This window comes from Sitophilus oryzae, unplaced genomic scaffold (assembly GCF_002938485.1).
Source record: "Sitophilus oryzae breed Bouriz unplaced genomic scaffold, Soryzae_2.0 scaffold_1701_pilon_pilon, whole genome shotgun sequence".
Taxonomy (NCBI): domain Eukaryota; kingdom Metazoa; phylum Arthropoda; class Insecta; order Coleoptera; family Curculionidae; genus Sitophilus; species Sitophilus oryzae.
In genome coordinates, this window is record NW_022146393.1 from 1,664,023 (window position 1) to 1,691,454 (window position 27,432).

The window sequence follows — 27,432 nt, forward strand, 5'->3', positions numbered from 1 at the left end:
CAGTAATAATGTTTCGTTGTAGCATTTTTTATTTCCTTTAATAAAATTGAATTTAAAAATCTATTTTTATTTAAATTTCTTAGTATTGGCGCCATCTATTTGCTAGATGCCAAAGATACCAAACTCCATTTGTTACAGCTCACTTGTCTCGATATTTAATTTTTATTAGCGCATCTTTTCGCTAGATGTCAAACTTCATTTATTACAGTTCACTTGTCTTGTTTATTAGCGCCATCTATTCGCTATATGCCAAACTTCCTTAATTGCATTTCACTTGTCCGAATCTCACTTCACTGTGGATTGCGATTTTCTGTTCTAATGATTTCGATCATATGATGATCACTTTTTTCTCTCTCATTTTGTCTGTGGTGAAAAGGTTTTTGGCTTCGGTTCTGAAACTGAGAAGAAGGTCTTTTTTTCTGAGAATTTGGATCTGAAGAAGACGCGTGTTTTGGCGTCCGACAAATTTTCCAGTGAAAAGCACTCTGAATCCACTTTTCGATTTCCATTGCATGGGTATCCGATTTGGAAATTTGAAAACCTTGTAAAGTATGCAATCCAGAGTATAGATCGTATTTGTTTGGTTTCTTCTTGGAATGATCACCGTAAGTTTATCCGCCATTTTATATAGCCCTATCTAACTAAATTCTATTTCAGTTAGGTATTTCCGTTTTTTATTTCGTTTATTTGAGTATTTAATTACTGGTTTGGATCGGCATATGGTTTGAATATATTTATGTAAAGCTGATTTTCAGACCGTAAGTTGTTTTTTTTATTGAGTATCTGTCACTGAGAACTATTTTTTATCTATAAAAATAACTACATGGTACTCAGTAACTACCACATGGTACTCAGTAATTACCACATGACCTTAAGACAGTGTTCCTGTTATTTATTACAATCGTTCTTTTGGCTGATAATATACAGATAAGTCTTAAGTTTGATACACAAGGTACGCTTTTATTTTATAATTTTTGAGACCACAGATTTACTGTGATAGCTATGATAGTTTATATGAAAATTATTAACACGTATTCATTTTAAAGGTTTTTGTACACGACATGTTTCGAAACATCATCGTATTGAGACATACATAAATTTCACCTGTTTTTATATTAAGTAGCTTACTTAGTTCAAAGAATACAGTTACTAAATTCGAATCTATTTAAAATAACTTGCGGTTTTATTGGGATCACTGTGACTAATTGATGATACTTGTGTTCGTTTTCAATAAATGTTTAATGTAGGATAGTTATTTCTGACTTTTATTCCTGATAAACATAATAGACCCTAAATGCTGTTGATTACTTTATTTTAGTTATGTTGTGATATCGTATTTTTCTTTTTGGTTTCTTACTTTACCACTCTCATAAACAAAGTAAGTGGCGCCATTTTCACTGTCTTTGACCATACCTATTTGAATTCTTAACATCTATATTAAAATCTCTGCAGTCTATATATTATCATTTTCTTATTTTTTAACAACATTAGAAAGTCACTGTGAGTCAGAAGCCTTACCTACGAACCCAGCTTTCCTCTAACCCTGAGCAACGGATTTTTTTTTATTCTATTTGGGTAACGACAGAAAAATCGTCACATAGTCTGTATCTATGTAAAACTACCAAGTGAAAAAATATACATTTACGCCGTTCTATATTTATTACGCAAAAAGGATCTCTTGTTAAAAATCGCTGCGACTAACCATTCTCAAAATATTTGGAATAATGCACGATATGATATTCTATACTAATTAAAAAACTTTATTTTTAAGGGCATTGTTTACATTTACTTAGTAGTCGAAATGGGTAGATTATTATTTTTTAATTACGGTGCTGTGCAATTGCCAAGTCATTATAATTATTACAGAAATAAAGATGTCTAATATTGATACTAACAATTTATAACTGTTAGGAATAGGTGAATATGTGCTTAAAGAAAAACCAAATAAAATAAACTGACTTGGTTTTACATGAGATATCACAACTTTTTATAGTGGAAGAGATAGTAGAGAATTGTGTTTTGAGACTTGGCATTTTTTACATTTTATGTTTTTGTAATTTATCTTTCAAAATAATATTAAAGAAGTTTGACTAGCAATAATTCATCAACTTTGAATTATTGTATATAGTCAGATAATATCAAATGGAGTAATTCTATTTTTCTAACGACTTGTGTTTCTGACTTTCGTTATAACCCAAATTTCAACTTTAAAAATGTTAAATTCATGATTTTACCAATGCATATTCCAAATTATGTTTTTGTCAATTTTACACATATTTTATCTCGAAAACTATAAAATTATGAAATAGGAGAGTAGTTTCCAAAAATATAATAAAATACTGGGTGTTCCATTTCAAATAACAAAGATGCTACCATTTTCCAAATGATCCGGCAACACCGTAAGGCTGATGATAATTTTAGATAGACGGAGCAGGTGCCTTTATATAAAAATCCAAATTTTCAAAACAATCCTATCGGTTTTCCTATTACCTATCTCCGGAAAGTCGGTTACCGGTAGCGGCTAGACAGCTGACTTTTGATTAATAAGGATATTTCGGGAGTTTTCATTTTTTCCCTCCATTATAAGCTTAATGCTACTTAAAATTCAAAATGTGAAGTTTGTAACACTTCTAGAAGTACCTTAGAATTTTGATGACGGTGAGTGAGTCGCTCGCGAAGTTAAAGAAGTTTGACTAGAAAAAATTCATAATCATTGAATTATTGTTGATATATTCATATACTAATAAAATCAGAAGAGACCGCTTCGATTAATTCTAGTTTTCTACCTTTTTCTCGACTAGAAAGTCAGTAACCGCTAGCGGCTTAATCCATACCAGGTACTTTTAATTCATAAGGATATTTCGTAACTCTTCTAGAAGTACCTTAGAATTTTGATGATGTGTCAGTGAGTAACTGTCGAAATTAAAGAAATTTCACCAGCGATAATTCATAAACTATGAGGTATAATTAATAGATATTTTGGTAATCTAGCCAGCTATAGTATGTCTATGTGTAGTGAAATTAATATTCTTGCTTTACCCACAACGAAGTTACAGGGTGGTCAAAAGCGCCGCTAATACCTTCGAGAAAAGGATCGTGCGGCTGTGCTCGATAACAATTTTTCGTGTTTTCACTATTTAAACCCGTGTATTTGCTTAGTCCGCTGTTAACAGTATTCTCCGATGGTGGCAGCACCGTCGGAGAATGCACCAAGCCCATATAACTTTGATGAAAGACGCTCCCGTTTCAAACTCCAACTTTACCCCGAAAGATCCGACCTCACTAGCTTCAAATATCGTCTTCTCCCACAACTTGATATTCAGCATGGAAGACCGAAGAGAGATGGCTATAGAGCGGATCCCAAACTCCCGGAAAGTCCTGTTTAGTATGCGGGCGGCGATCGCGTTTGAAAAACTTCACGGCTTCGCGCTAATGTTCATCGGGAGTTTCTCACTTTTCTTCCACTTCCTCCCCGCCTCCTTCCGACGCCAACTCCAACCTTCATCCTTCATTCTTGGGCCGGGCGGGCAAATGGCGAAGGGTAAAGAGACGGAATTAGTCGGAAAGAGGGGCTTTAATTTTGGGAGAAGTTGCTGGCGAATACGGAATGAGGTCGCTCGACGGAATACATTAAAAGAAGATACACCGGAAGTTTTCGTTTGAATATTTTTAACGTGGATAGAGTTCAGCAAAATAAATTTTTATTTCGTAAATGAGCCAAATAAATAGAGCCTCTGATTTTCTTGATAAACTACAATAGGTATTTGATTGTTTAACGGGCTTTTATTATCTAACGGTTGAAATCAAACTCTTCTAAAGAGATAGTGACTGATCTTTTTCTAAAGAATTAGTGATTCTTACTGTTCTTGCTTCTGAAGTTCTTTTGAAGTCTTATAATGTTTATTAGCAATTATTGAAGTTTAAATTTATGTTATTTTATTAATGAAGTTTAAAATTATGTTATTTTATTATTTAGTATTATGCCGATAAATGTATTGGTTATATTTTTTATGTTACGTTTGTTGTTGTTATGTTATGTTTCTTCGCTTGTCTTAATTTGTGTTCATTTTTGTTAATTTTCTCATGACTGCGATTACTTGATTTTATATCATCTTCATTTGAAACTCAATTTTATCGGTTTTACTTCTGACAGCCATCCCTTGCTTGGTGATTGACGAACTGTACAACCATTATACAAAAATTTGTTAGTACCGAAAGTACGATGAGGCTCACAATGGTAAGGCTACAATGATCCCAATAATGAGGTTAGGTTAGGTTAGGTTACGGTTTTTTTGTTTGGTTAGAGAGAACAACTTTTTCGATATACATCATTAGTTTTGAGACCTCAAAAGGTCTTAAAATCATTAATACAGGGTGGTCCAAATTGTATTCGAGAAACTTCGGCAGTTCTTATTCTGCAGGTAAAAATAAGTAAAAAAGTTCCTATAATGTATGTCCTAAGATGCTTCGTTTCCGAGATACAGGGTGTAGAAGTTTCATTTTTATTTCATTTTTTTCCAAATAATTTCTGAACTAACCTCGATATTTGGATGAAAATTGGGTGTTTTTTGACATAAGAAACTTGATTTTGATGTCAGTATAACTAATACTTGTAGGGGGCGCTACCTCCATATTTTTAGCTGTTTTGAAGAGTGATAACTTTTCATCCGTATCTAATCTAATAAAATTACTGAATGAAAAATATACTTTATTCTGTATTTTTTTCATAAATGAGGTAAAAATGCGTTATTTAACTTTTTAACATAAATCAACTTAGTTTAAAAGACCATTATTATTTTATTTTATTTAATTTAACTAGATAATTTTGCTTTCCGTCGTGTTTTCTTAATAAACTGTACCCAAGATGAACTTGCGCAGCTTTTATTTAACACTCTATCAGTCAGAGTTACGGATATTTTTGATGTACTTGTGCACTAATTCTATCTACACCAGAAACTAGCGTGGATATCCAATAACCAAAACTTGACATCGAATAAATTAAAGTAAAGTAACGATTTCAGTTAACGTCTCCTTTAACTACTTTGTTTACGCGGAATCCGAACCACGGTCCTCGGCCATATCATGGTCAATGGTCTACCGACTTGGCAAGTGTCTAAATCGACTCTTACTGACGAGATATCCGATCTCATCCGGCCTCGAACCAGCGTGAATGAGCAGTGTGTGTCAATAGATTTTACACTTTTGCCTTTTTTTGGACAACAGCACGATACAGAGTTTCGAACCGGTAACCCGTCCATCCACCAGTATCGCCTTACGTCGCTTAACTTCGGTGTTCTAATGGGAACTGGTATTTCGACGTAGCTGGGCCGTTGCCATCGAATAAATTATTTGATTGTTTTGATTAATTAATTTATAACGACCGCCTATGTTAAAAAGTTAAATATTTTTTACCTTATATTATTATATAATATTTATTAACTTTGGGTCGTATTTCAAGAATGACAGATCCAAGCGAAAATCTAGTTACGCTATTGAGTTTTCACTTATAATATCACAAGAGCTTAAATTATTTTCGGAAATTTTTTTGAGGGCACGAATATTTTGAAAATTATCCCGAGTCGAAGACGAGGGATAATTTTCCTAAAATATTCGTGCCCGAAAGAAAATTTCCAGGAATAATTTAAGCTTGCGTGGTATTCGGTAAGAAAATTTCACACCTAAATTTGAAAAAAAAATATTAATCCAACATGACATTTTAAAATAATTTCAATTTGTTAAGTTGGCCAAGGTATTGCTAAAACTCAAATAGGTAATATTTCAATATATAGACATTGTAGTTCATTCACATTATGATTGTAGATCTTATGTTTACCTTTTCAACTGTCAAAAAATTTCCACTAAAGTTTCGTGGCGCCTCGAAAAAATTTCCGGAAATTTTTTCAGTTGCCATGGTAACTAGTCAACATTAAAGCATGTTATTGGTTGAAAAGTAGAGGTGTGAAATTTTCAGTGGAAAACTCTATGGGACTCATTTTTCAACTTTTCGATAACTTATGAGATAAACGAGATACGAAGGGGGTCGAAAAATGCAACATTTTTAAATGCGCTCTGTATTTAAAAAACCAAGGGGAATAGGACAAATATATGTGTATAACATGTTGCGTGTGAACGATGACGTGTCTGGTAGCGCTTTCTGTCTCTTTTTCTATTTAAATACTTATTTTAACAAGTTTTTATGTCAATTTTTTTTAAGTGGTACATAAAAGAGTGAGATCAAATTAGATTTTTCGAGGTGACTATCGGCGGCCTGATCCACTGCGACCTTTTCAGATCTAGTGTTAGTCTTCTTCTGGCCCCCATTTTCTCTACACCTATCTTTTTCAAAAACTCCAAGTACTAGATAATGATAGTCAATTGATAAAGGGCTATATGGAGGGTTCCCTCCACATAGCTCTCTGTCAATAGTCTTTCATTATCTAGTACAAAGAACCGCACATCTGCCAGGCTGTCGCATCGACATAAGATGTGTTCTCTTGTTTCTTCTTCAGATTGACAGAACCTGCACTTAACTTTGTCCGTCAATCTCATTAGATTAGATGCCTATTCACCCTGTTTGTAGATCCACTACAGCTTTCACTGTCTTTTGTGGCTTTGCTTATCAGATTCGGTTTTATGGCCATGCTCATGACTGCTTTTCTCACATCGCAAAAGGGTTCTGGACCAATAAAAAAGAGAATTTGTTATTGAATTTTGTCGATATTTAACGTCACAGGAATTATGAATTTTCGTTTTAAAGGTTACTGCGACTCTGTTTCTTATTGTATGAAACTTATGTGTAAAATAAATAATACATAATGTTTAGTAACTTTAGAACCATAAAAGACACATATAGGGTTGGCAAAGGTTTTATACCAAATTGTATAATTAGTATTATACTTGGTATTATACTTTGTTTAAACTTATCCAATATTATACCAAATTGTATTAAACTATTTTTTTTTGTTTCACATCAGTAAAAAAGTGATAGAAGAAATTAGCTCTTTGAAATTTACTGCAATAGTCAGCGACAATGCTAGTAACATGAAGGCAATGTGGAGATTACCGAGATCAGAATATCCTCACATTCTCTGTTATGGATGTAGCGCGCATGCCCTAAACCTCCTCACTCAGGATTTGTGTAAGCTAGATACGATACCAGAAGATAATAAACAAAACAAAATCGATTATAAGAGAAAAACAAGACTCTCTTCAGAAGTATGCTAAATTCAAAGAATATATGAAGAAATACGCTACTCAGAAAAGAATAAAAGAGACAACAATGTCTTTACCAGTAAATACACGTTGGTATTCTCTAGTAAAGATGTTATCTAGCGTATCGAAATCTCAAACGGTCTTGAAACAACTAGCTGTTGATGATGAGATAACTTTGTTGCCAGCAAATAGAAAAGGAATATTGGATATGGATACTGATACTAATGACCTTAATACGCCTGATAACAGAAATAAATCGTTTTGGTGCAAATTACAAATAACACACGACTTATTAAAGCCAGTTGCTGATGGCATTGCACTCGCCGAATCAAATTCGACTTCAATTTCCAGTGTCCCAGAAATATTTAATGGTATCAAAAAAAAAACTTAAACAGTGTGGTTCTTACTTTAGTCAGCAAGATGCCAAAAAAATAAATGACCTGATTCGTCAAAGGGAAGATTTTATGGTTACATCCACGCACAATTTGGCCAATATCTTAGATCCCAGATTTGGTGGACAGTCGCTTAACGATACAGATAAAACCAAGGTCGTTTCGAATTTAGAATTTTATATAAAATATTACGGATTTTGGGAAAATGAAGCACGACGTTCAAATATATTTTCTTAATACTTTAAATATATACAAAAAGAACACCCATTTTAAACCCTGTCTATACTGGGATGCCAAGAACATGTCCAATCCAGTCACGTAGTGAAAAATGTTCCAGCATTTTTCAGAGGTTTCAGACCTTGCAACAATAGCTATTAGAATAATGTCGGTTCCATAATCAAGCGCATCTGTTGAACGGGAGTTTTCCTGTCAATCTCGCATACATACCAAGGATATAAATAAAATTTCTAACGAAACTGTTGAGAAGCTGCTTGCCGTAGAACACAATTTAAGGTTTCTGGAGCTAGATGAAGAGGGCAATAATTTGACATCTTCACAAATCCAAAAGGGTAGGTATATATTGACAATTTCTAATGTTTTTTCTTCTTAATTTTTATTTTTACATGGAGGGGAGTTGGATAATGCCACGTTAGAGGAGGAGGAAATGGAATTGGATACACTCTCAGGTTGTAGCTTTCCAGAGACGAAGAGTGTCAAGGGAGTTGAACTGAGTGACTTGGAAACGGACATACAATACTTGGAGATCGAAGACGATATGCCCCTCGCAGAAATTAGTACAAAACTTTTTATTCCAAGTCAAAAAAGCCAGTTTGACTTGCTTTGTTTGTTTATTGGTTTTGTTTTTACAATTTTTTTTAAGAATAATAATCGTTTTTATTTTGTTTTATTGAATAAATAATAAGTTTGGTTATAACAGATTTATTTTATAACAAAAAGCCGTTGCCATTTTTTTAAATCGAAAGTATTATACCTTTTGGTATAATAAGGTATAAAACTTGATATAAAACTAGTAAAAGTTAAATACCAGATTTTGCCAACCCTAGACACATAATATATGACACTAAATTATTATTTTAAGCCTATAATAATTGACGCTTCTGTCTACAATATCGAAAACTTTACCCCTTCATATGTACTTAACGCCCGCAATCACTCCATTGTATTCGTTATTTTAGCAAAACGACGCTGGTCGCTATTTAAACAGGGGAAGCAAGTTTAAGTTGGTTAAATAGGGGAAGCGACGGCATCGGCCCGCGCTTCGCCTCTTTTTTTCTTCTTCTTCGTTTATCGCGGCGGGAAGCCTCGTTTGCCTGTCAAATTGGCCGCAAGAGGGCACGCGGACACGTGGCCATCGCGGACGCGTATGCAAAATAATTGAGCGTCGTCTGTTATGTCAAACGAGGCCGTGGTGTGGCCACAGAACGGGTACGATCAAAGAAATTATTGTTCGAAGCTTACGCCTTGCGGTGGTAATATGGTTTTTAGTTTTAGAGACGATTAGAAAGAGTTAAGGGTTTACAAATTATTTCAATTTCATCTCATTGCACCAACTAAGGCAAAAAACACTAAAATACGTAAGATAATCTATAGATCATATCAAATAAATTTTTGGTCACGTGAGCCTTTAGTCACATTAAGCTTCACCGGCCCAGCGTTGTCCACTTTTACATATTTTCTTTTAATCAAAATATTTTAAGAAACAAAAATAAATTAATTATAAATTGTATATAAATCGTTATTATTCACATCAACAAAACTCACCTCCTTAAGGGCACTTAAGAGACATAAAGGGCCATTACTACCGCTTTCCCGTTCAAAATATTCTAATAAGGTTGCGATAAATTTTTTGGAACGGCTATTAAGCTATCTTGTACACTTCGCACTAATAAAGGTTCTAAAGCGAACAATGTTCTCTTTCAAGGTCTGCTAGTAAAAGTTTTTTAAGCTAAGTATCACAACACAATTCATTGAAACCAAAAACTAAGACGTAATACAAAACTAAAGTGTCAAAACGAATGACAATGCTAGGAAATAAATAAGTAAATGTGGCACCTTGACATTCTTTACAGTAGAGCTACGACCAGAATCCCCAGCGGGAAATTTAAATTCCAGTTAGCCATGGTTGCCAACAATGAATTTAAAAATCGCGCCTTCGCTTATGTAACTAAAAGTTTAATTGGTATCGCTTATACATATTTTGTGAGATAAACATTTTTATATCGTTGAATTAAACCCTGTAACTAAAAAAATAATATTCTAAAGTATGGAAAGGGACTCACCATCTTTGTTCATACCCATTGCCAAGCATTTCTTCAGTCTGCAAGCTTGGCATTGATTTCTGTGAGCTTTGTCCACGATGCAACGCCCAGTACCAGCTTGACATCTGAAATTAAATACCATTATCTTGAGATTATTATTGTTTCTATGGAATGTGAGTTTTTAATGTTTTTTTTTAATGTTTATAATATCGTTTATAGAATGTTTTTTTTCTGTCGTTTATAGAACGTTATCTATTAAAATCAACTGCCATCTTCACGATTGGTATTATTTTTGATTAGAGATTAGATCTATTTATCATTTAACTAAAAAATTAATCGTCATCAAGAACCCTTAATAGAGGTAAGTATAATATCACAGTAAGGGAGCGAATGCAGATAGCCCTGAAGATTGTGGAATCGTGTGTGACACGGGGGGACCAAATATTAGTCCTACAAAAACAGTAACACCAGCCAAGAATTTTGGAGAGTCTAGGACCTATAAGATTCTGCATTGACATAATTACTCTCTCGAGGGAGGTCAAGTACCTGAGAAGCTAGATACTAAATTGACCTGGAACCAACATTTGAAAAATGTCACAGAAGGAGCGGTGACTACACTAAAGTTAGACGACTTCGTGGAAAAAATTGGGGTAGTGAGGCCTTCAGTATCATATGCATCCTTGATATGGTGGCCTAAGGTAATACAACAAACAACAATGCTCAGCCTTAGCAAGGTGCAAAGACGTGCTTGTCTAAACATAACAGAGGCAAAGAAAACAACGCTCACTGCATCAATGGAGGCTTACTCAGGTAAACTCATCAATATATGCCCATACAGTTATGAGGCACTTAGGACACTTATTAAAAAAAGGTATCGTCGAGACTCGTCTGGGTGAACTGAGAACTCCGGGAGAACGGAACAGAATTAAATTATCCTAGGCCACAGAACTAAATTATCAGGGCAAGGATAATTGGAATCCTCTCTTGATCCAGGTACTGGGAATACGTATAACCTGTAGTGCAGTAATCCCTGGTTCAGAGAATAGCTGGAAGGAACTATGCTTCAATCCTATCAAGGACCTACACAAGTTGGTAGTGAGTGCAGAAATAGAAAGTACAAAATTATAATTAATAGTACTAGGAATATTAATAGTACAAAATTTGTTTGTCAGTATGGACAACAGTCAACATTCTATAATTAATATTTTTAATTTTCTGACAACAAAGTCGAAAGTCTGGAGTGCGATACGAAGTAGCAACATCTGTTTCAGACTTTACCAAATGGCAGAGATGGCACTACGAACGCCACACTGCGGCGAATAAGAAATTAATTTATATATTTCCCGCAAGCGAAACTTGAAGGGCAAGTGTCGTAGAACGCTCGCTTCGCCACCTGAGACCATTTTATACAGCTCCAGTGGTGACTCGTTGAAATTTTTCGAGCGATATTCCATTAGAAATAAGAATGCTAGAAGTTGTAACTGATTTAATTCCGAAATCAAATCTCAACGACTTACACTAGTTGTAAGTGTAAGGGTCGTCATTTTATTGACAACTTCTTGATCTTGTCTTGATTTCAAGACAAGATCAAGACAAGAAATTATTTTTGGTTTTCAAGACAAGACAAGAAATTACTTCTCAAGATCAAGATTTCTTGACAAGAAATCAAGAAAATCTTGAAATTTCTTGAAAATAAAAAAGAAATACTCATTTACTTAGGTATTTGTATATTATATGAATATCCATTAATTGATGGATAAAGAAATTATTAAGCAAAAAATATTTGTATGAGGCGGCACTTTGTCGGATATCCAATGTCCTGATATAAGTAGGTACGTCCAAAGTCGGATGTCCAAAGTTGACATACTGTGGGCCAAATTAAACTGGAACCTTTTTTAATGCCTAATAACTTTTTAATTTTTAAATGTTTTTTTTTGGATATGTTATGGCCTACGATATTAGAATAAAAAAAAATTGCAAAGCGGGTCTACTTCAGTGGCATACAAACTTTTTGAATTAACGTAAAACTTTTAAAATAAAAAAAAATAATACATTTTATTGTACGAAACTGAAGTAGAGTAGCTTTTATCATTGTTGTTTTGACTGTTTTTATCTGTAGTAGTATTATTACCGTCACTATACTGTCAAAGTCACTAATTAAACTTCTACGTCTAGGTGTCTGAGGTGGTAGGTATTCTGAATCAGATTCAATTACGAATGGCTCAGATTTGCTGCTTAACGAGCCATCACAATCACTCAATTTAATGTTAGATAATAATTTTAATTGGCTAGTCAAGATGGCAACGTCGCAGGTCAAGTGTTAATGTGAATTAGAATTTTATCCCTTAAATATATTCAAAAAGTGGAGTTATCTATGAAATATATTAGAAAATTCAAATTACAAGTTATAAAGTATATTAAGTTAGAACGGGTGAGTGAAAATCAGTTGATTCAGACTTCACGAAAAGTAGTTTTTGAATATCTCTAAAATACTATCACATAGAAGAATTTAAAGAATTTGCAATATTTAGCAAGCAACCTTACAAGCCATCCCAACGGTGTTGTCAAGTGTCTCAAAATGTCTCAAAATTTACTGCTGTTTATCGATAAAATGACCCAAGAAATTAAATTAGGGGATTTATACACGCTCTTGAATAATATTAACGAAAATGTTTGCAATAAGATTGATAACATCAAGACAGACCTAGATAATCTCAGCTCTAAAGTTGATAAGCAGTTTTTTTTCCTTCAAAGTAAAATTGAAATATTAGAAACAGAAAATAAGGAATTAGAACATCAAGTATATCTTACACAAAAACTTTTAAAGAAAAACAATTTGATAATATATGGAATGCCAGAGAGAAATAGTGAACATCTTGTGGAATCCATAATAGATCTTGTAAAAGAAAAACTCGAACTTGAAGATAGAAGATTTATCGGAGTGTTTCAGACTTGGAAAAAATATAACCAAAGATCGACCTATCCTTATAAGCTTAGTGTCTTGTTTAAAAAGGACGGAACTCCTTAAAAACAAGGGAAAACTCAGAGGAACAAATATATTTATAGACGAAGATTTAGTAGCAGAAGACAGAGTGAACAAAAAGGTTTTAGTCGAAAAATTGAAAGAAGCAAAAGCTCAAAACAGAAACGCTAAGCTAAAAGGAAATAAGTTAGTAATTGATGGTATTAGTTATACTAGTGGCGATTTTAAAGAAAAGTATTATCAAGAAGCATCCGGATCCAGAACGTTGTCATTTCTCCAAGAAATGAATCCATACAATTATCCACAATCGCAGACTGAGGGAGAAAAACTGCAAACTCAAAAATCTGGAAAATTACTAAATCATAATAATATTGGAAATAGCGAAGATCTACCAAGAGAAGATATACCGGGTTCCGAAAGAAAACGCAAGGTGCAAGACATATCTAATATATTTCCTGAAACGAACGTGAAACGAGCACCTCCGTATCGGACGCGAGCGAATTCTAACAAATCTTCATAAATTATTTTTTTGTGAAACCGTTGTAAAAAGATTAGGATATTTTTAACTATAGATTAAGATTAATATGTTTTTATTATTTATATTTTCTTTTGTTGATAATTATTCTGTGAATTATATTTTTTTGAGTATTATAGAAAAATGTTAATAAAGATAGCAATAGCAAGTTATAGAAAAATAAGAAAAAATAAGTAGTGGTCAGAATTATATTATGGAAACGATTAACATATTGTACTTTAGTCATATTTTTAGAGTGTATGTATGAATGTAATCTGAATTTGTATTTGTTGATCGCATAGAAAACCTCGCACAAAAAACTTTTAGTTTTTTCAGAGGTAAATTTATGTTTATTATATATTTATTGATACATTGTAATATATTGAGTATATAAATAAACATCATATATATTATTAACAAAATTATGTAAATCTGATGATTTTGGCTACTGTAGTATAATGAGCCCAAAGTTTTTCAATTTTTTGAAAATTAGATGCCTGACCCTCGATTTTACGCATAAAGCATAAACATCACATTAACCAATCTCACCGCGACTTTTAAATAGGGGGTTCCCCTTTAATAAACGAATTTTAAACGGGGGTTCCCGTTTTGTCAAGATATCAAGAAATTTCAAGATTTCTTGAATCAAGACAAGAAATCAACTCTCAAGAAATGGTCAAGACAAAATTTTTTTTAATTCTTGAAAATATTTCAAGACAAGACAAGAAATTGCTTGTTAAGACAAGATTTCTTGTCTTGCCGATCTCTACTTACAACTAAGGCTTGCGGAACCGGAGCTGTTTTTCGGAACCGGGAATTTCGATACCATGCCTATAAGAAACCGGGATTTTCCGTTTTTTTCGGTACTAGCTAATTTTTGTTCAGTGATGGTGCAGTTCGTTAATCAGCAAGCAAGGCATGATTTTGAAAAGTAAAATCGATAAAAATTTGAGTTTTTTAATAAAAATTATATCAAATTTTATTTTAGTAATCAATTATGAGAAAATTAACATGAACACAAGCGAAGCAAAAAAAACAAAAAAAACATGAGTAATTTAAAATTTACATCGAACAACATAAACCAACTTAACTACATTAAAAAAAACCACTAACATTTTCCATTAAAAATGCAAATTTCTATAAAAACATAAAATATCGTATGATCGAAGAAAAAACGGAATCAAAGAGGGCTGGAGAATGACAATCGATGATAATTTTGGCGAGAAGTTCAGAGATCTTATTATAGAGAGGAAAAATCTCTCCTAAATAAGTAGTGATACGATTTATTATTGTGCTTACTTCTTTTCTCTTTTGAAGTTACTATGAAGTTTTATGGGCATTTGCATTTGTAATTCAAAAATATAATTTTTTTTCAAATTTATTAAGTTGGTTTATGTTGTTTGATGTGAATTTTAAGTTACCTGTGTTTTGTTCTTCGCTTGCGTTCATGTTTTTTTCAATTTTCTCATGACTGATTACTTAATAATTTGATATAATTTTCATTAAAAAATAATTTTTTACTAATTTTACCACAGACTAAGTTAGTTTGTGATTTTACTTTTAAAAATCATCCTTTGCATTGTTTGACGACAAATTGCAACATCACTGAACAGAAATTAGCTAGTACCGAAAATACTAAGGCGTACCAAAACTCTCGGTTCCAAAAAACAGCTCCGGTTCCGGAGACCCTAGTTTGCACATAGATTCACCTGTAAATATTTTAAATGCCTATTAGGTTTACAATACCCTGTTAGTAGACCCATTACAGTTTTAATAGTTTTCCTGTCTATGCTTCAATCAAATTTTGGCGAATGTGTTTCTATGAACTGTTCCAGATATATAACTGAACCATTCTAGATATGGACCGTTATTTATTTTGAAAGTGGTCTAAGTCCTTTTTTTTTAAATGAGATATGACACAATTTAAGCTTAATTTAGTCTATATGTTGCGGTTAAAGTCCGATGTCCGGTTAATGTCGACATTACCCGATTAATCTCGAGAATAACACAAAACAAAACAACCAAAAACATAACCAAACCCAAACATTAACCTGTTAATGTTGACAATAACCGGACATCGGACTTTATCCGTAACATATACATACTTGTTGTTGATAACTAGTTAGTAATTAATTTATTAAAAAATGCCAGTGCTTTGTTCAATTTAAAATTTGCCTGTAAAAGAAAGTGTGTAATCAATGATTATTAAAGTGGTTAAGTCCAATTTCCATAGAGAGGTGGCAGAGTTAGTGGCCACCGGCACCGGTGGCATCATAATTGAGCGCCCGGCTTAACAAAATATATCATTTTAAAATCTACCGTCATTTTCTTATGTGTACTGCGCAAAGTCGAAATTCACTGGAAAATAACATTGAGGTAATTGATTATAAATGTTTACTCTCCCGACATTTGCTTCTTCTTCTTCCAAACTCCAAAAAAAACATTCTTCTAAAGTAAATTGGTTGCAAGTCCCATCTTTTCACGATATTTTGACGACGTTTCGTCCACTACGAAATCCCATCATCAATTAATCAAATCAAAAAATCGTCCGATTTAAATGAAATTTGGTATGTCAATAGATTAAACCAAGGCCAACTTGACCGTGTACGACACGTGTCACTGTGACAGTTAGTTTTACCGTAAGAAACGTCAAACGTTGATGTCGTCCGATCGCGACCAAATTTATTGGTGGGTAGGCTATGTGAGCGACGCGACGGTCCCACCCTGTAAAGTTGAACAAGATGTTTCATTTACATCTTCATCAGGGTAGGACTAAGGATTTGATACTGAAGAAAAATGTGGGTCGATTTCAACATAAATGAGTACCTACGGGCTACAGGATGACGCCCCCGACGTTTCGAACTGATGCCTCTAAATGGACGAAGTCATCAGGATTTTTCTTAATTATGGGTCGATTGGAACTAAACTCGGCACGTGGATAAAAGCACCCGAATAGAGTACTCAGACGGACAGAAGTAAGAAGTTTCACTTCAAATATGCACACATAGTCTACACACATTTTTTTTTAATTGTCAGATATGACAATTAAAAAAATAGTTTTCTCGAAACTAAAGAAAATGGACTTGCATCACTTTCAAAATAAACGGTCCAATGTATGCCTAAAAGCCATCAGAAATGAATCATCGTAAAAATAACGAATTTTGGAACTCATAATCGCTACTCTCCGTGCTTTTTAAGCCGCATCTCGCAGTCACGCAAGCAGCATGGCCGTCCACGTCCGCTCTGCGCGCCTCTCGCTCCAACTTATTGACCGATCGTTCCGGTAACGAATTGGTGATTCGATTTCTATAACCGGATTACGGGACACAAAGGGCGAACGGCGCCGACCGACGGACGGGGTGAGGGCGACGACGAGGACCGACGACGCATGCAGACGCTCTAATTGATTTTGGATCGGGTGGATGTCGCGAGTTGGTGCTGGTTCCGGTAGGTCTACTTCAGGTGTAAGACAAAAAGCAGCCTCATTCTCAAATACAACCCATAAGAGTCTTGAATGTCCAACCATTTTTTGAATGTGGTAGGCAACTACCGATTTTACTATTATTTTAATAACGCCGTAAAGAAAAATTAGCAAATAATTACCAAACAAAACATAAAATAAAATATAATAAGTCCGTAAAAACAAAAGAGACAAATAAAAGTCAAATATATTATATAAGACTCATGTACAGGGTGAGTCAACGATAGAGTAAAGTCCATTATCTCATTTGTTTCGAGGTTTACAAAAACATGTTTAATATAAAAGTTATAGGGAAGGTTAACATACATATTTTAAATTTATAGTATAGTAGAGTATACAGGGTGCTTCAAAAAAGTGTGGCGGATATAACATATGTTTTTTTAAATGCAACACCCTATTTTTTATTTTATTTTTAGATTCTGCGTAAAATTCCATAACTTTTTTTATATATAATGTTATATACCTAAAATTTATAGTTTTTGTAATATTTAATTTTTTTAAACAAATTTCAAATTACACTGCGGGAAAAAATTGTCATTGATACCATTGTTTATGAAGGTGGAATACCAAAATTTGGTATGAGAGTTTTATAGAGATGAAAAAAAAAAGTTATATTTAAAGATATTTTAGTTAAATGCTACAGGGTGTTCAAAATATTTCAGCTAGGTACTTAAAATTAAAAAATCTCAAATTTTTTAAATGATACACCCTATATATTTTCATTTTTTCTGATAGATTTTTCTAAGCTCTTTTTTTTATTTAATTTTTCCATTTTTTTATTTAAAAACTGACTGACTTTAACGACTTTGACTGATTTTGATGTTATTACAAATTTTATTGCAAATATTATTCCTAATCTTAATTTGAAAACCGCGTTTCGCTAGCTACTGTAATTTTGGAGTTACGATATTTTTAAATTTTTAACCCCCTCCCATACCCCCTTACCAACCCCCCACCCCCACCAAAAACTAGTGGCCAGATTCTCATGTGCCACAGTAATTTTGTGCCAAATTTGGTTAAAACGGTTCACCGGTTTTTGAGTTATCGTGTTACAGACGGCAGGCGGACAGACGGACAGACAGACCGACAGACAGACAGACACCATGAAAATATTTTGTATTCAGGTCATTTATGACCGAAATAACTCATTTTGAGTGAAATTAAAAAAACTTTTTTTTTGCCGATCTTAATAGCCTACCATAGCTATTGGTATGGTCGGCTAAAAAGTTATGGAATTTTATGCAGAATCTAAAAATAAGATAAAAAATAGGGTGTTGCATTTAAAAAAACATATGTTATATCCGCTACATTTTTTGTTAACCCCCTCCCATACCCCCTTACCAACCCCCCACCCCCACCAAAAACTAGTGGCCAGATTCTCATGTGCCACAGTAATTTTGTGCCAAATTTGGTTAAAATCGGTTCACCGGTTTTTGAGTTATCGTGTTACAGACGGCAGGCGGACAGACGGACAGACAGACCGACAGACAGACAGACACCATGAAAATATTTTGTATTCAGGTCATTTATGACCCAAATAACTCATTTTGAGTGAAATTAAAAAAACTTTTTTTTTGCCGATCTTAATAGCCTACCATACCTATTGGTATGGTCGGCTAAAAAGTTATGGAATTTTATGCAGAATCTAAAAATAAAATAAAAAATAGGGTGTTGCATTTAAAAAAACATATGTTATATCCGCTACATTTTTTGAAACACCCTGTATACTATATAATAATTTTAAAATGTGTATCTTAACCTTCCCTATAACTTATATATTTAACATTTTTTGTAAACCTCGAAACAAATGAGATAATGGACTTTACTCTATCGTTGACTCACCCTGTACTTGTTTTTCTGAAGCTAGTGTTCTTTCAAATCTCGACTGTGTATTTGAGATACACATAATTATATCGTTTTCAAGTAAGAGAAGATTTGTCGCTATTTTTTAATGGCAGTCATAGATGAGAAACTTAGCTCACTTAAATAATATGATGTTACAAATGGAACAAAACATTTCACAGCATTACTCGACAACTGAGGGTATTCCTGCATCCTTTTGACCCAAAAATCATGCAGGTTTTGAGAAAAAATTTGAAGTTTCACTTTTATTCTTATCATTTCAACATGTTGAAACAACTCGAGTAAATTGGATTCAGTACCACCTGCAACAGTTCAAAACAGTTACACGGATTACACGGAGTTACACGTTATTATTTCGAATAACCGTTTCGAATTTCTTTGAGTAAATAATCACAGAACTGCTGTTTCAAATTGAACATAATACAGACGCTTCTGAACATAGTTCTAGACTTACAAACACTTTTTATATAATACTGATTGGTTTGGTTTGGGTTGATTTATTATATTGTATTATAATATTGGTTATGGAATCATCAAGAGAGGGAAAAAGAGACAAGAATAGTACATTTGCCAGTTTTTTGAATTCCAGTCACAATTGCATCTTCATGATTAACTGCGAAAAGTTTTACAAAATAGTATTGTCGAAAAATAATAGAAAACAGTTGATAAATAAATGCTGCTATATAAAATATGAAACACATTCAAGAATTATAGTTTATAAATGGTTAGCCATCAATCCAAAAGTTTCGAAATAAAATCTTCGATTTCTTCCAATTGATAATAAAATATTTTATAGCTTTGGTAGAAATTTAGTGACCGAATACGGTAATCATAACATTTTATGTCGATCGATATGCCATAATACGTATAGATGGCTGATGTGAACTAATACATACCTACCATAATATATTTTTAATGAATCAAAATGTTAATCAGGTTGAAATTTATCGAAAAGTGAATATTGTAACGTTTTTAAAATGCGTTACTTATTTTATAATGTGATCTAAGGTATATGATGGTATATGATTTCAAGCCTCTTCAAGTTCTCCCGATCCAAACCTGGTCTAAGTCCTGATAGAGTTTTGCCGAGACCAACTCAACCTTAACCATATTTTGCATGTTTGCTGATACATATTTTTTTATTTCACTCCAAAATGTTTGCTAGAGGATAGAATGGATTTGTTAATCATGGAACCCCTCGAAATGTTTCGAGGTTATAGTGTTTTTTTTCAAAGAGGGTACTGAGTTTCAAGTTTTTTTAAGGTTTCTCTTCCGGCCTCCACGTTCTTCTCATAGAAATTTAAAGCCTCCCGTGTTTCCCGAGGCATATAATCATGACTGTATTCGATGTGGATGTCCTTTTCTGATCACAGTTTAAGTGTTTTGGTCTAGGATGTATGCTGGATGAGTGTAGAGACCGCATCTCTCACAGATAAGTACCAACCTTATGTGCAATATATCGTAATATTTTCAGTCTTAAATCACCTTTTGGTTAATTTTGTTATTTGTTATAGTAATTTTTATTCTATCAGATTAATATTTAAAAATATGATATAGATTTTAAATTTCATTACAAACATTACTTTATAAAATGGTATTATTTTTGAAATATATACAGGGTGCTACAAATTCGAGATACGAGCATTGGTATCTCGGTAACCGTAATAGATACGAACATGGTTAATTTGGGGCAAAGTTGCGCTTTGGGATGTTCACCAAGATACCATCAAAAAAGTTATAATAATTTCAAGGGTTGCTGAGTTTTTTGGAAAAAATAGATTTTTTTGAAAATTAATATTATTTTTTCCTGTCGTTATTTTTAAGAAAATCAAAGAACTAATTGCACATTCTCATAGCCACTTTATAAGGGCTATCTGATAGTATTTTTAGCTTTTCAAATTAGTTGATAATTTGTGAGATACAGAGGCCAACTTAATTTTTTTAAATACGGACCCGCATTTTTTATTTCCGGTTTTGAAAGAACTCGGTCTCCTGAGTACAATGATATACCAAACTTAATTTTTTTTTTGTTTCAGACAGACAGTTGAACACAATTTATTTAAACTGATTTCAAGTCCGGGTCTGTTTTTTTTTAATATTTAGTCTATTCATCGTTACAATATTGATAAGCTTTCAAACTTAACAATGACGTGGGCGTCGAGGGAGTCATCCTGTAGCCTGTCCCCAATTATGCCGAGATCGACTCACATTTTTTGTTCAATATCAAATCCTTATTACCACCTCCCACCCTGATGAAGATGTAAACGAAACGTCGTGTCCAAATTTGCAGGGTGGGACCGTGTGCACCGTCGCTAATATAGCCTACCCACCAAATTTGATCGCGCTCCGACGCCATCAACTTTTGACGTTTCTTACGTCAAAATAACTGTCACAGTGACACGTGTGTCGTACACGGTCAAGTTGGCTTTAGTTTTAGACAAGGAAATAGAGGGGACGGTTAATACCAGTAGAAATTCTGTGAGCGCAAAATTGCTAGGCTCCACTCCAAGGCCGTTTGTGAAAGGTGATTCCTGGTCTTTTCTCTCATTACAGCTTTTACAGCTGGAAGCACAACAAATCACTATATTTAAATAATAATAATTTCAAGTCTTTAAAAAGCTTTTTACGGCACAAACTACAAAAGACCCGCAATCGGACGCCATTTTTAGGAGCCGGACAAATCACAAAATTTGATATTGGCCGTAGATGTCTATTACGCGTCCTCTCTCTTCCCTTGTCTACTTTGGTCCAATGTATCAACATACCCAATTTCATTTAAATCGGACGATTTTTTCTAAGCCGTAACCTGACCTTACCATTTTTCCTCTTGCCTGTCGTGTCGCGTGTCGTCTGACGTCTCGTGTCACGGCCTTGGAGTTTTACTCCCAGAGCGCGTAAAAAGTTTCACTTCAAAAATGGTTGCAGAAATGAAAAAAGAAAAAAAAACTTTCCATCCAGAATCCCCATATTCTTAATTTATTAGGCAATCCTCCAGTTTTGTTCTTTAACGAGAAAAAGTTCGGAAACAAAAGCGAGATAGATCCTCCTCCCCCTCCTCCGCGTCGTTCTCCCTTTGAAGTCGTATATATCGGTCGGGTCTCATAACGCAATCACAATAAATGCGGGGCTTGTTTCTTCGCGAGCCTTAGGGGGCTATCAAACCGAGACAAGGCGAAATCCTCGCGCTACAAATTACATCATTTTTTCCAAATCCCATTCGTTAAAAGTTTTCCAATCCCGGTGTCGTCGTAGTCGACGACGAAACAGCAGCCATTTCCAGATCGATTTCTATTATTTTTATCGCCCAGGATATTCTATTATGTCATTCCGATGGAAGCCAGAGGCGTATCTAAAGTTTTGGCAAATTTTCTTTGTTAAAATGCTTCGTTTCGTTATTGGACTTTTCGTTATTTTTTATCGATAAGAAAAAAATTAGAACTGGCTAATAAAAATGGAATTTGTTGATAACAAAGTATTGCATTTTGGTGACTTGAGCTCTATGCTCATTTTTCTACCTAACTATACTAACATAAATGACATTTTCATGTAATAGTCATATAACAGTTATGGCAGTTATGACACATACCTTTATCTTTATGAGGCAGGGAAGTTTATAACTATAGGCTTGGTGCATTTCAGTTGATTTCAACAAGTTCCGACTGCAGCGCTTCAATGGAAAAAATCAGAAATTATCCGTATATAGTTCACGCCGCCGCGTCGCGGCCGTCATGTTAATCGCATTAAAATAATATTAAAATGATAGTTTTGCCATAATATTTAAGTATTTTAGTTTTCTGCTAGTGCAGTTATTGTACGATGTAACGCTGTTTCGGGTAGTAAAAAATAAGCGAAAAAGAATTCGAATCATGCCAATCATGCGTCTTGTTGTCTTGTGACAATTTCAAATGTTAATAAAATTGACAAAAAATGGTAACGCGTAAAGGAGAGCGTAATTAAGGCGTTGTTAGGTGCAATAACATTCAAGAACTCAACTTTCCCGGATATTCAACTCTCCCGAAACAACATTTTATAGCTTCATAGTTTCTCACACCGATTTGATCAATAGCAAAAATGAATTCAAGCAGTTCGACGAAACAAGTGAGTAAACGAAGTGCTCGTTACATAATCAAAAAATTAAATAGACATAGGTATTCTATGAGAGGATAAAATATAATTTGCAATATTAATGGTATACTTTTTTAATTAACTAGTGATTAAATGTTTTATGAACATCTAAAATTATAATTATGTACCTTTAAAAAATTTCGTTATAGACGAAATAGCTCCAATTATACCCCACTAGCAAAACCGGTAATTAAAACTATGCTCGCTACCATATTTGAACTCATCTAATTTTTTTTTAACTGGAATAATAAAGTATAATACAAGTTAGACCTTAAAGATATCAAAATACTTCCTTTTTTATTTTTAGAATTTTCACAAATTATACTTCCTAACATTTTTAGAATAAATAAATAATAAATTTTTCATATACTCACTGTTTAAACCCGTGTATTTGTACATGCTAGTTTTTTACGATATTCTCCGATGGTGGCAGGGGGCACCGGCGGAGAATGCACCAAAGCTATAACTGTTTTGCTCTTTCTGTGTTCGTCCAGCGTAACAGGTATCACAAAATCATCTTGTAGGTTTGTAGATTGTATTGGAGGGGGGATGTTAATCACCACGACCTTCTAGATCTATTGTCTCCCCTTTTCTTGAGTTATAACTACACTATAGTACTTGATAGTATGATTACAGACTGAGGGTTTTGACAAAAGGCAGTATTTGAGACGGTTCTTCATCTCCGATATCAGTCGTACCAGTTTATTACACGATATGGTTATTAATTAATTTTTAACCAAATAATTTTATCTATAACATAAACTTCTGACTAAAGTCGCAGGAACCTTCACCCATCCTACTAATTTGACTTTCCGAACTCGATCTCCCGAAAACATCCAAACCGTTTTTTCATCTTTTCCCTTCCTCCTTCTTCTTTCTCCATTTTAAAAGCCGCCCGCCGCTCCTTTGCCTCGGAAGTAAATAAAATCCCATAGCCTCCCGCCTTTTCTCACCAGCGAGCGCTTCGGCGTTGGAAGGGGGACAACACCATCCAGCCATCTCCGGCTGTGCCAGATGGGAAAAATGGAAAAGCGGTGCTCGGCTCTCTGCGAAAGGGATTTAGAAAAATACGTCCTTTGAGTCCGACAAAGCCCGGCCAACGTTCCATCTTCGCCCTCCGTCTTGTGATGTCCCTTTCTCTCTCGCTCTTGCTTGTACAGGGTGGTCATCAAGGATAACGAAAAAGTATTGAGGAAATTCCTTTTGTAATACGGAGTACCTAATTTCAATTTCTATTAAGCATTGTTTAATCTTCTAACTCGTAACATTTCCGCTAAATCTGATATGGCGATTTCAATCTAGTAGATTTTTTTATTTTTCTCAAGCTAGACTTCACTCAAAAGATTTGAAATTAACTAATATATATTTAACTTAATTTTTTTCCTTTTTATTTCGATATTTCATTAATTACAATTCCTAAAAAGTCTTATCTTCAAAATTATACTTTGATTCACGAAAGAGATAGATTGTATATTGATCTAAATGTGTTAGAATAAGACAACTTTTTAATGTATTGTCTGAGAACAGAACCAAAGACGGCCCTTTTTTTGTACTAAACAAAGATAGACAATGTTTTCTTTATGCATTTTAAAAAGTGGTGAGGACTACTGAATGTATTTACAATCGCAATAAGGTTATTTCTCAATTCATTGGAATATTCAGTACGATGCATGTACGATACAATCGTCATATTTTCTGGAACTGACTATACACTACTTCAAAACTTATTAGCAATGCTATTAATTTTTCATTCATTTTAAACAAATACTTAATCATATATTTTTAAACAAATACCTTTACTAAGGTTGATAATATACCGGGTGCGTCTCAAAAGTGGCTCACCCCTATAACTTCAGATAAAAAATCGATATTTGGTGTATTAGTATATGACATAAATTAGGATTGATTGACGTATTCAATTGTTTTAGGCCACTTCCTGTTACACCGGAAATTGCCTACAACTTTTGATTTTTAAATGGCACTCTCGGTATTTTGTTACTTTATTCGATTGCTGCCAAAAGTTACTAACTTACTTTTTATTACTTCCGAGAAAAATGCGTCTAAAGATGAATTGCATTACATAAAGATGTTATAGTTAGTAACTATTCGGTATTAAAATAAAATATAAATAGCCAGAAATCGTAGTTAATATGACTTTTGCAATCGATTCTCCAATTCAAAACATAGTTAGTGATTGAATTTGGTTGTTCGGAAAAACGTTAGTAACTTTTGGCAGCAATAGGACGATATCATATGTCAACTTTCGACATTTTCGAATATAATTTATTTGAAATTACAACACGCGATTCATAACGTCAATTTGACTCGAAATACCAAGTGTGTGGTACCAAATTATTCGTAAAAAATGCTTTTTCCGAATATGCTAATGAGCGACCCTCGTTCCATTTGAAAAAATTGAGATATGGTTAAAACACAATTTGGGCATCTTTTTTTACCGGCCAATACAAAACACTAAAAACTAAAATCATTAGACGATCAAACCTATTTCTCTAAGGCTCCTTGATTAAAAATTGGCGTTTCTAACACAGCCATGGCACTCTATATTGAAATTTAAAATACAATTTTGTTTTAAGCGAAAAGGATATGTCATATAGAGAGTGTCATTTTCTAGGAAATAAAGCAAAAAAATACAAAGGGTGCCATTAAAAAAACAAAAGTTGTAGTCATTTTCGGTGAAACAGGAAGTAGCCGAAAATAATTGAATACGTCAATCAATCCTAATTTATGTCATATACTAACATACCAAATCTCGTTTTTTTTATCCGAAAAAATAAAAAAGTTATAGGGGTGAGCTACTTTTGAGACGCCCTCGGTATAGTCTGTTCACACGCTTTCAAAGTGTAAAGAAATTGCTAACCGGCTACCAATGTCAACTCTTGATGTCATGTCAACCTACCATTGTCAACAACTTGAAATGGAGTACTTAGGACTTACCGTAGCCACGCCAACTTTTTTTAATACAAACCTACCTCGTGCATCGTTATGGACAAGCTCGTTGCTTTCTCTTTAGAAGTTCATAGCAAAATCTTTAATGATACGATACAATAGTTTTTGAGATATGTTACGTTTTTAAAGCTGAGTTTATATGCATCCGAAATGCATCGTCCATGGTTCCGTCACTCCAATCATATTTAAATATGAACTGTCATTTTTGAAATAAACCAATAAAATTACATAAAGTCAAATACGAGTGTCACATGGAAACCCACACTAAAACGTTTTTTAAACAAATAATTTTGACTTTTGTTCAAACTTAAAATATCATATAGGTCTTAAATTTCTATCGGATGTTTAAAATATATTTATTTTAACCTCGCCGTAAAATTTCTCAACGTATTAATAGTCCACCCTGTATACACAGAGAAGTTTCAGACACAGGACAAAGAGAGAAAACATTTTCTTTGCTTCTTTTTTGTTCTCATTCTATCATCCATTTTCATATCCGAGTGCAAGTAGGAGAGAAAATGATGGGGTGTGGAGAAAAGACATATCCTAAGCCATTAAATTGAAGATATACTGTCGGTGGTGGTGGGAAAAAAGATCTCCGAAAAATGATTAGTGTGAGTCAAAGTACAATAAAAAAAGTAAGACCACTTAAGCCGGCCTCAGTTGCTCGCCTTTCCCTACAGGAATTCTAACAAGGAAATCAGAGGAGTTTTCTGTATTTTCTTTTACAGAACAAACCGTGGAAATTAGTACTGAAGAGATTTTTGGTTGAGATAGGAAGTTTTACTTCAACTCCGCCTTTTGTATTATCTTATGTTAATTAACAAATTGGTGTTGAAACGTCTCTCTTTGCTGCTAACGCTAATCTGGACGGAGCCTACTTTGCTACCGCAGGATCTAAACCGTGGTCGTCGGCCATATACAGGGTGTTTCAAAAAACATGTGCCATCTTTCGTGGGAAAATTCCTCACGTAAAAATAAGATTTATTTGTCATATTAACATAGGTCCGATTCTACTTTGTTTCGTAGCTACAGGGTGTTAAGGTCTTAATATTTTTTCGATTTATTATAATTTTCTTCTAAGTACTTTTAGCGTTTTGAATGAAATTTTGAGAGTAAAAGTTACTATAAGTGCTAAATATTTTAATGCCAAAAAAATGTCGACATATTCATCAGGGACGTGCATACGGGTTATCACTGGAATATTTTTCGAAAAAAAAAACATGTGCGCCACTGACTTTTTTTCTTTTGATATTAAATTTGTATAGGCCGATTAATGCAAATTAAAAGATATCTGTTGATATTTTGTCGAATTCGGCCTCCTTGATGAGATAAACGCAATTTTATTAATCTCTATTAATAAAATTAAATAAAAAATAAAATTAATAAATTATATATTTTATCTAATTTATTATTAAATAAATAAATTATTACTCTTAGTTATTATTACTATTAGTCAAACCTACAGCAATTTTAAATAAAAGAATAATGGTATTTAAGATAATTACAAAAAACCTAATTTTAAAAAGTTTTAGCATCCTGTAACTCTAAAATTATGCATTTCCATACCCATATCTATAGGAACTGTTTTTCGTATTTTTCGATGAGGAATCAAT

The 27,432-nt window shown here is 33.5% G+C and overlaps 1 protein-coding gene across 1 annotated transcript in view; it reads right to left on the reverse strand.

Annotated features, from left to right (window-relative positions):
* Positions 1-27,432, reverse strand: part of LOC115881206 (photoreceptor-specific nuclear receptor-like) — a 75,200-nt gene that overhangs the window by 23,489 nt on the left and 24,279 nt on the right. The window contains exon 3 of the mRNA XM_030898617.1: positions 9,905-10,008. Within this exon, the coding sequence (XP_030754477.1) occupies positions 9,905-10,008 (104 nt within the window). The remainder of the gene's footprint in view (positions 1-9,904; positions 10,009-27,432) is intronic.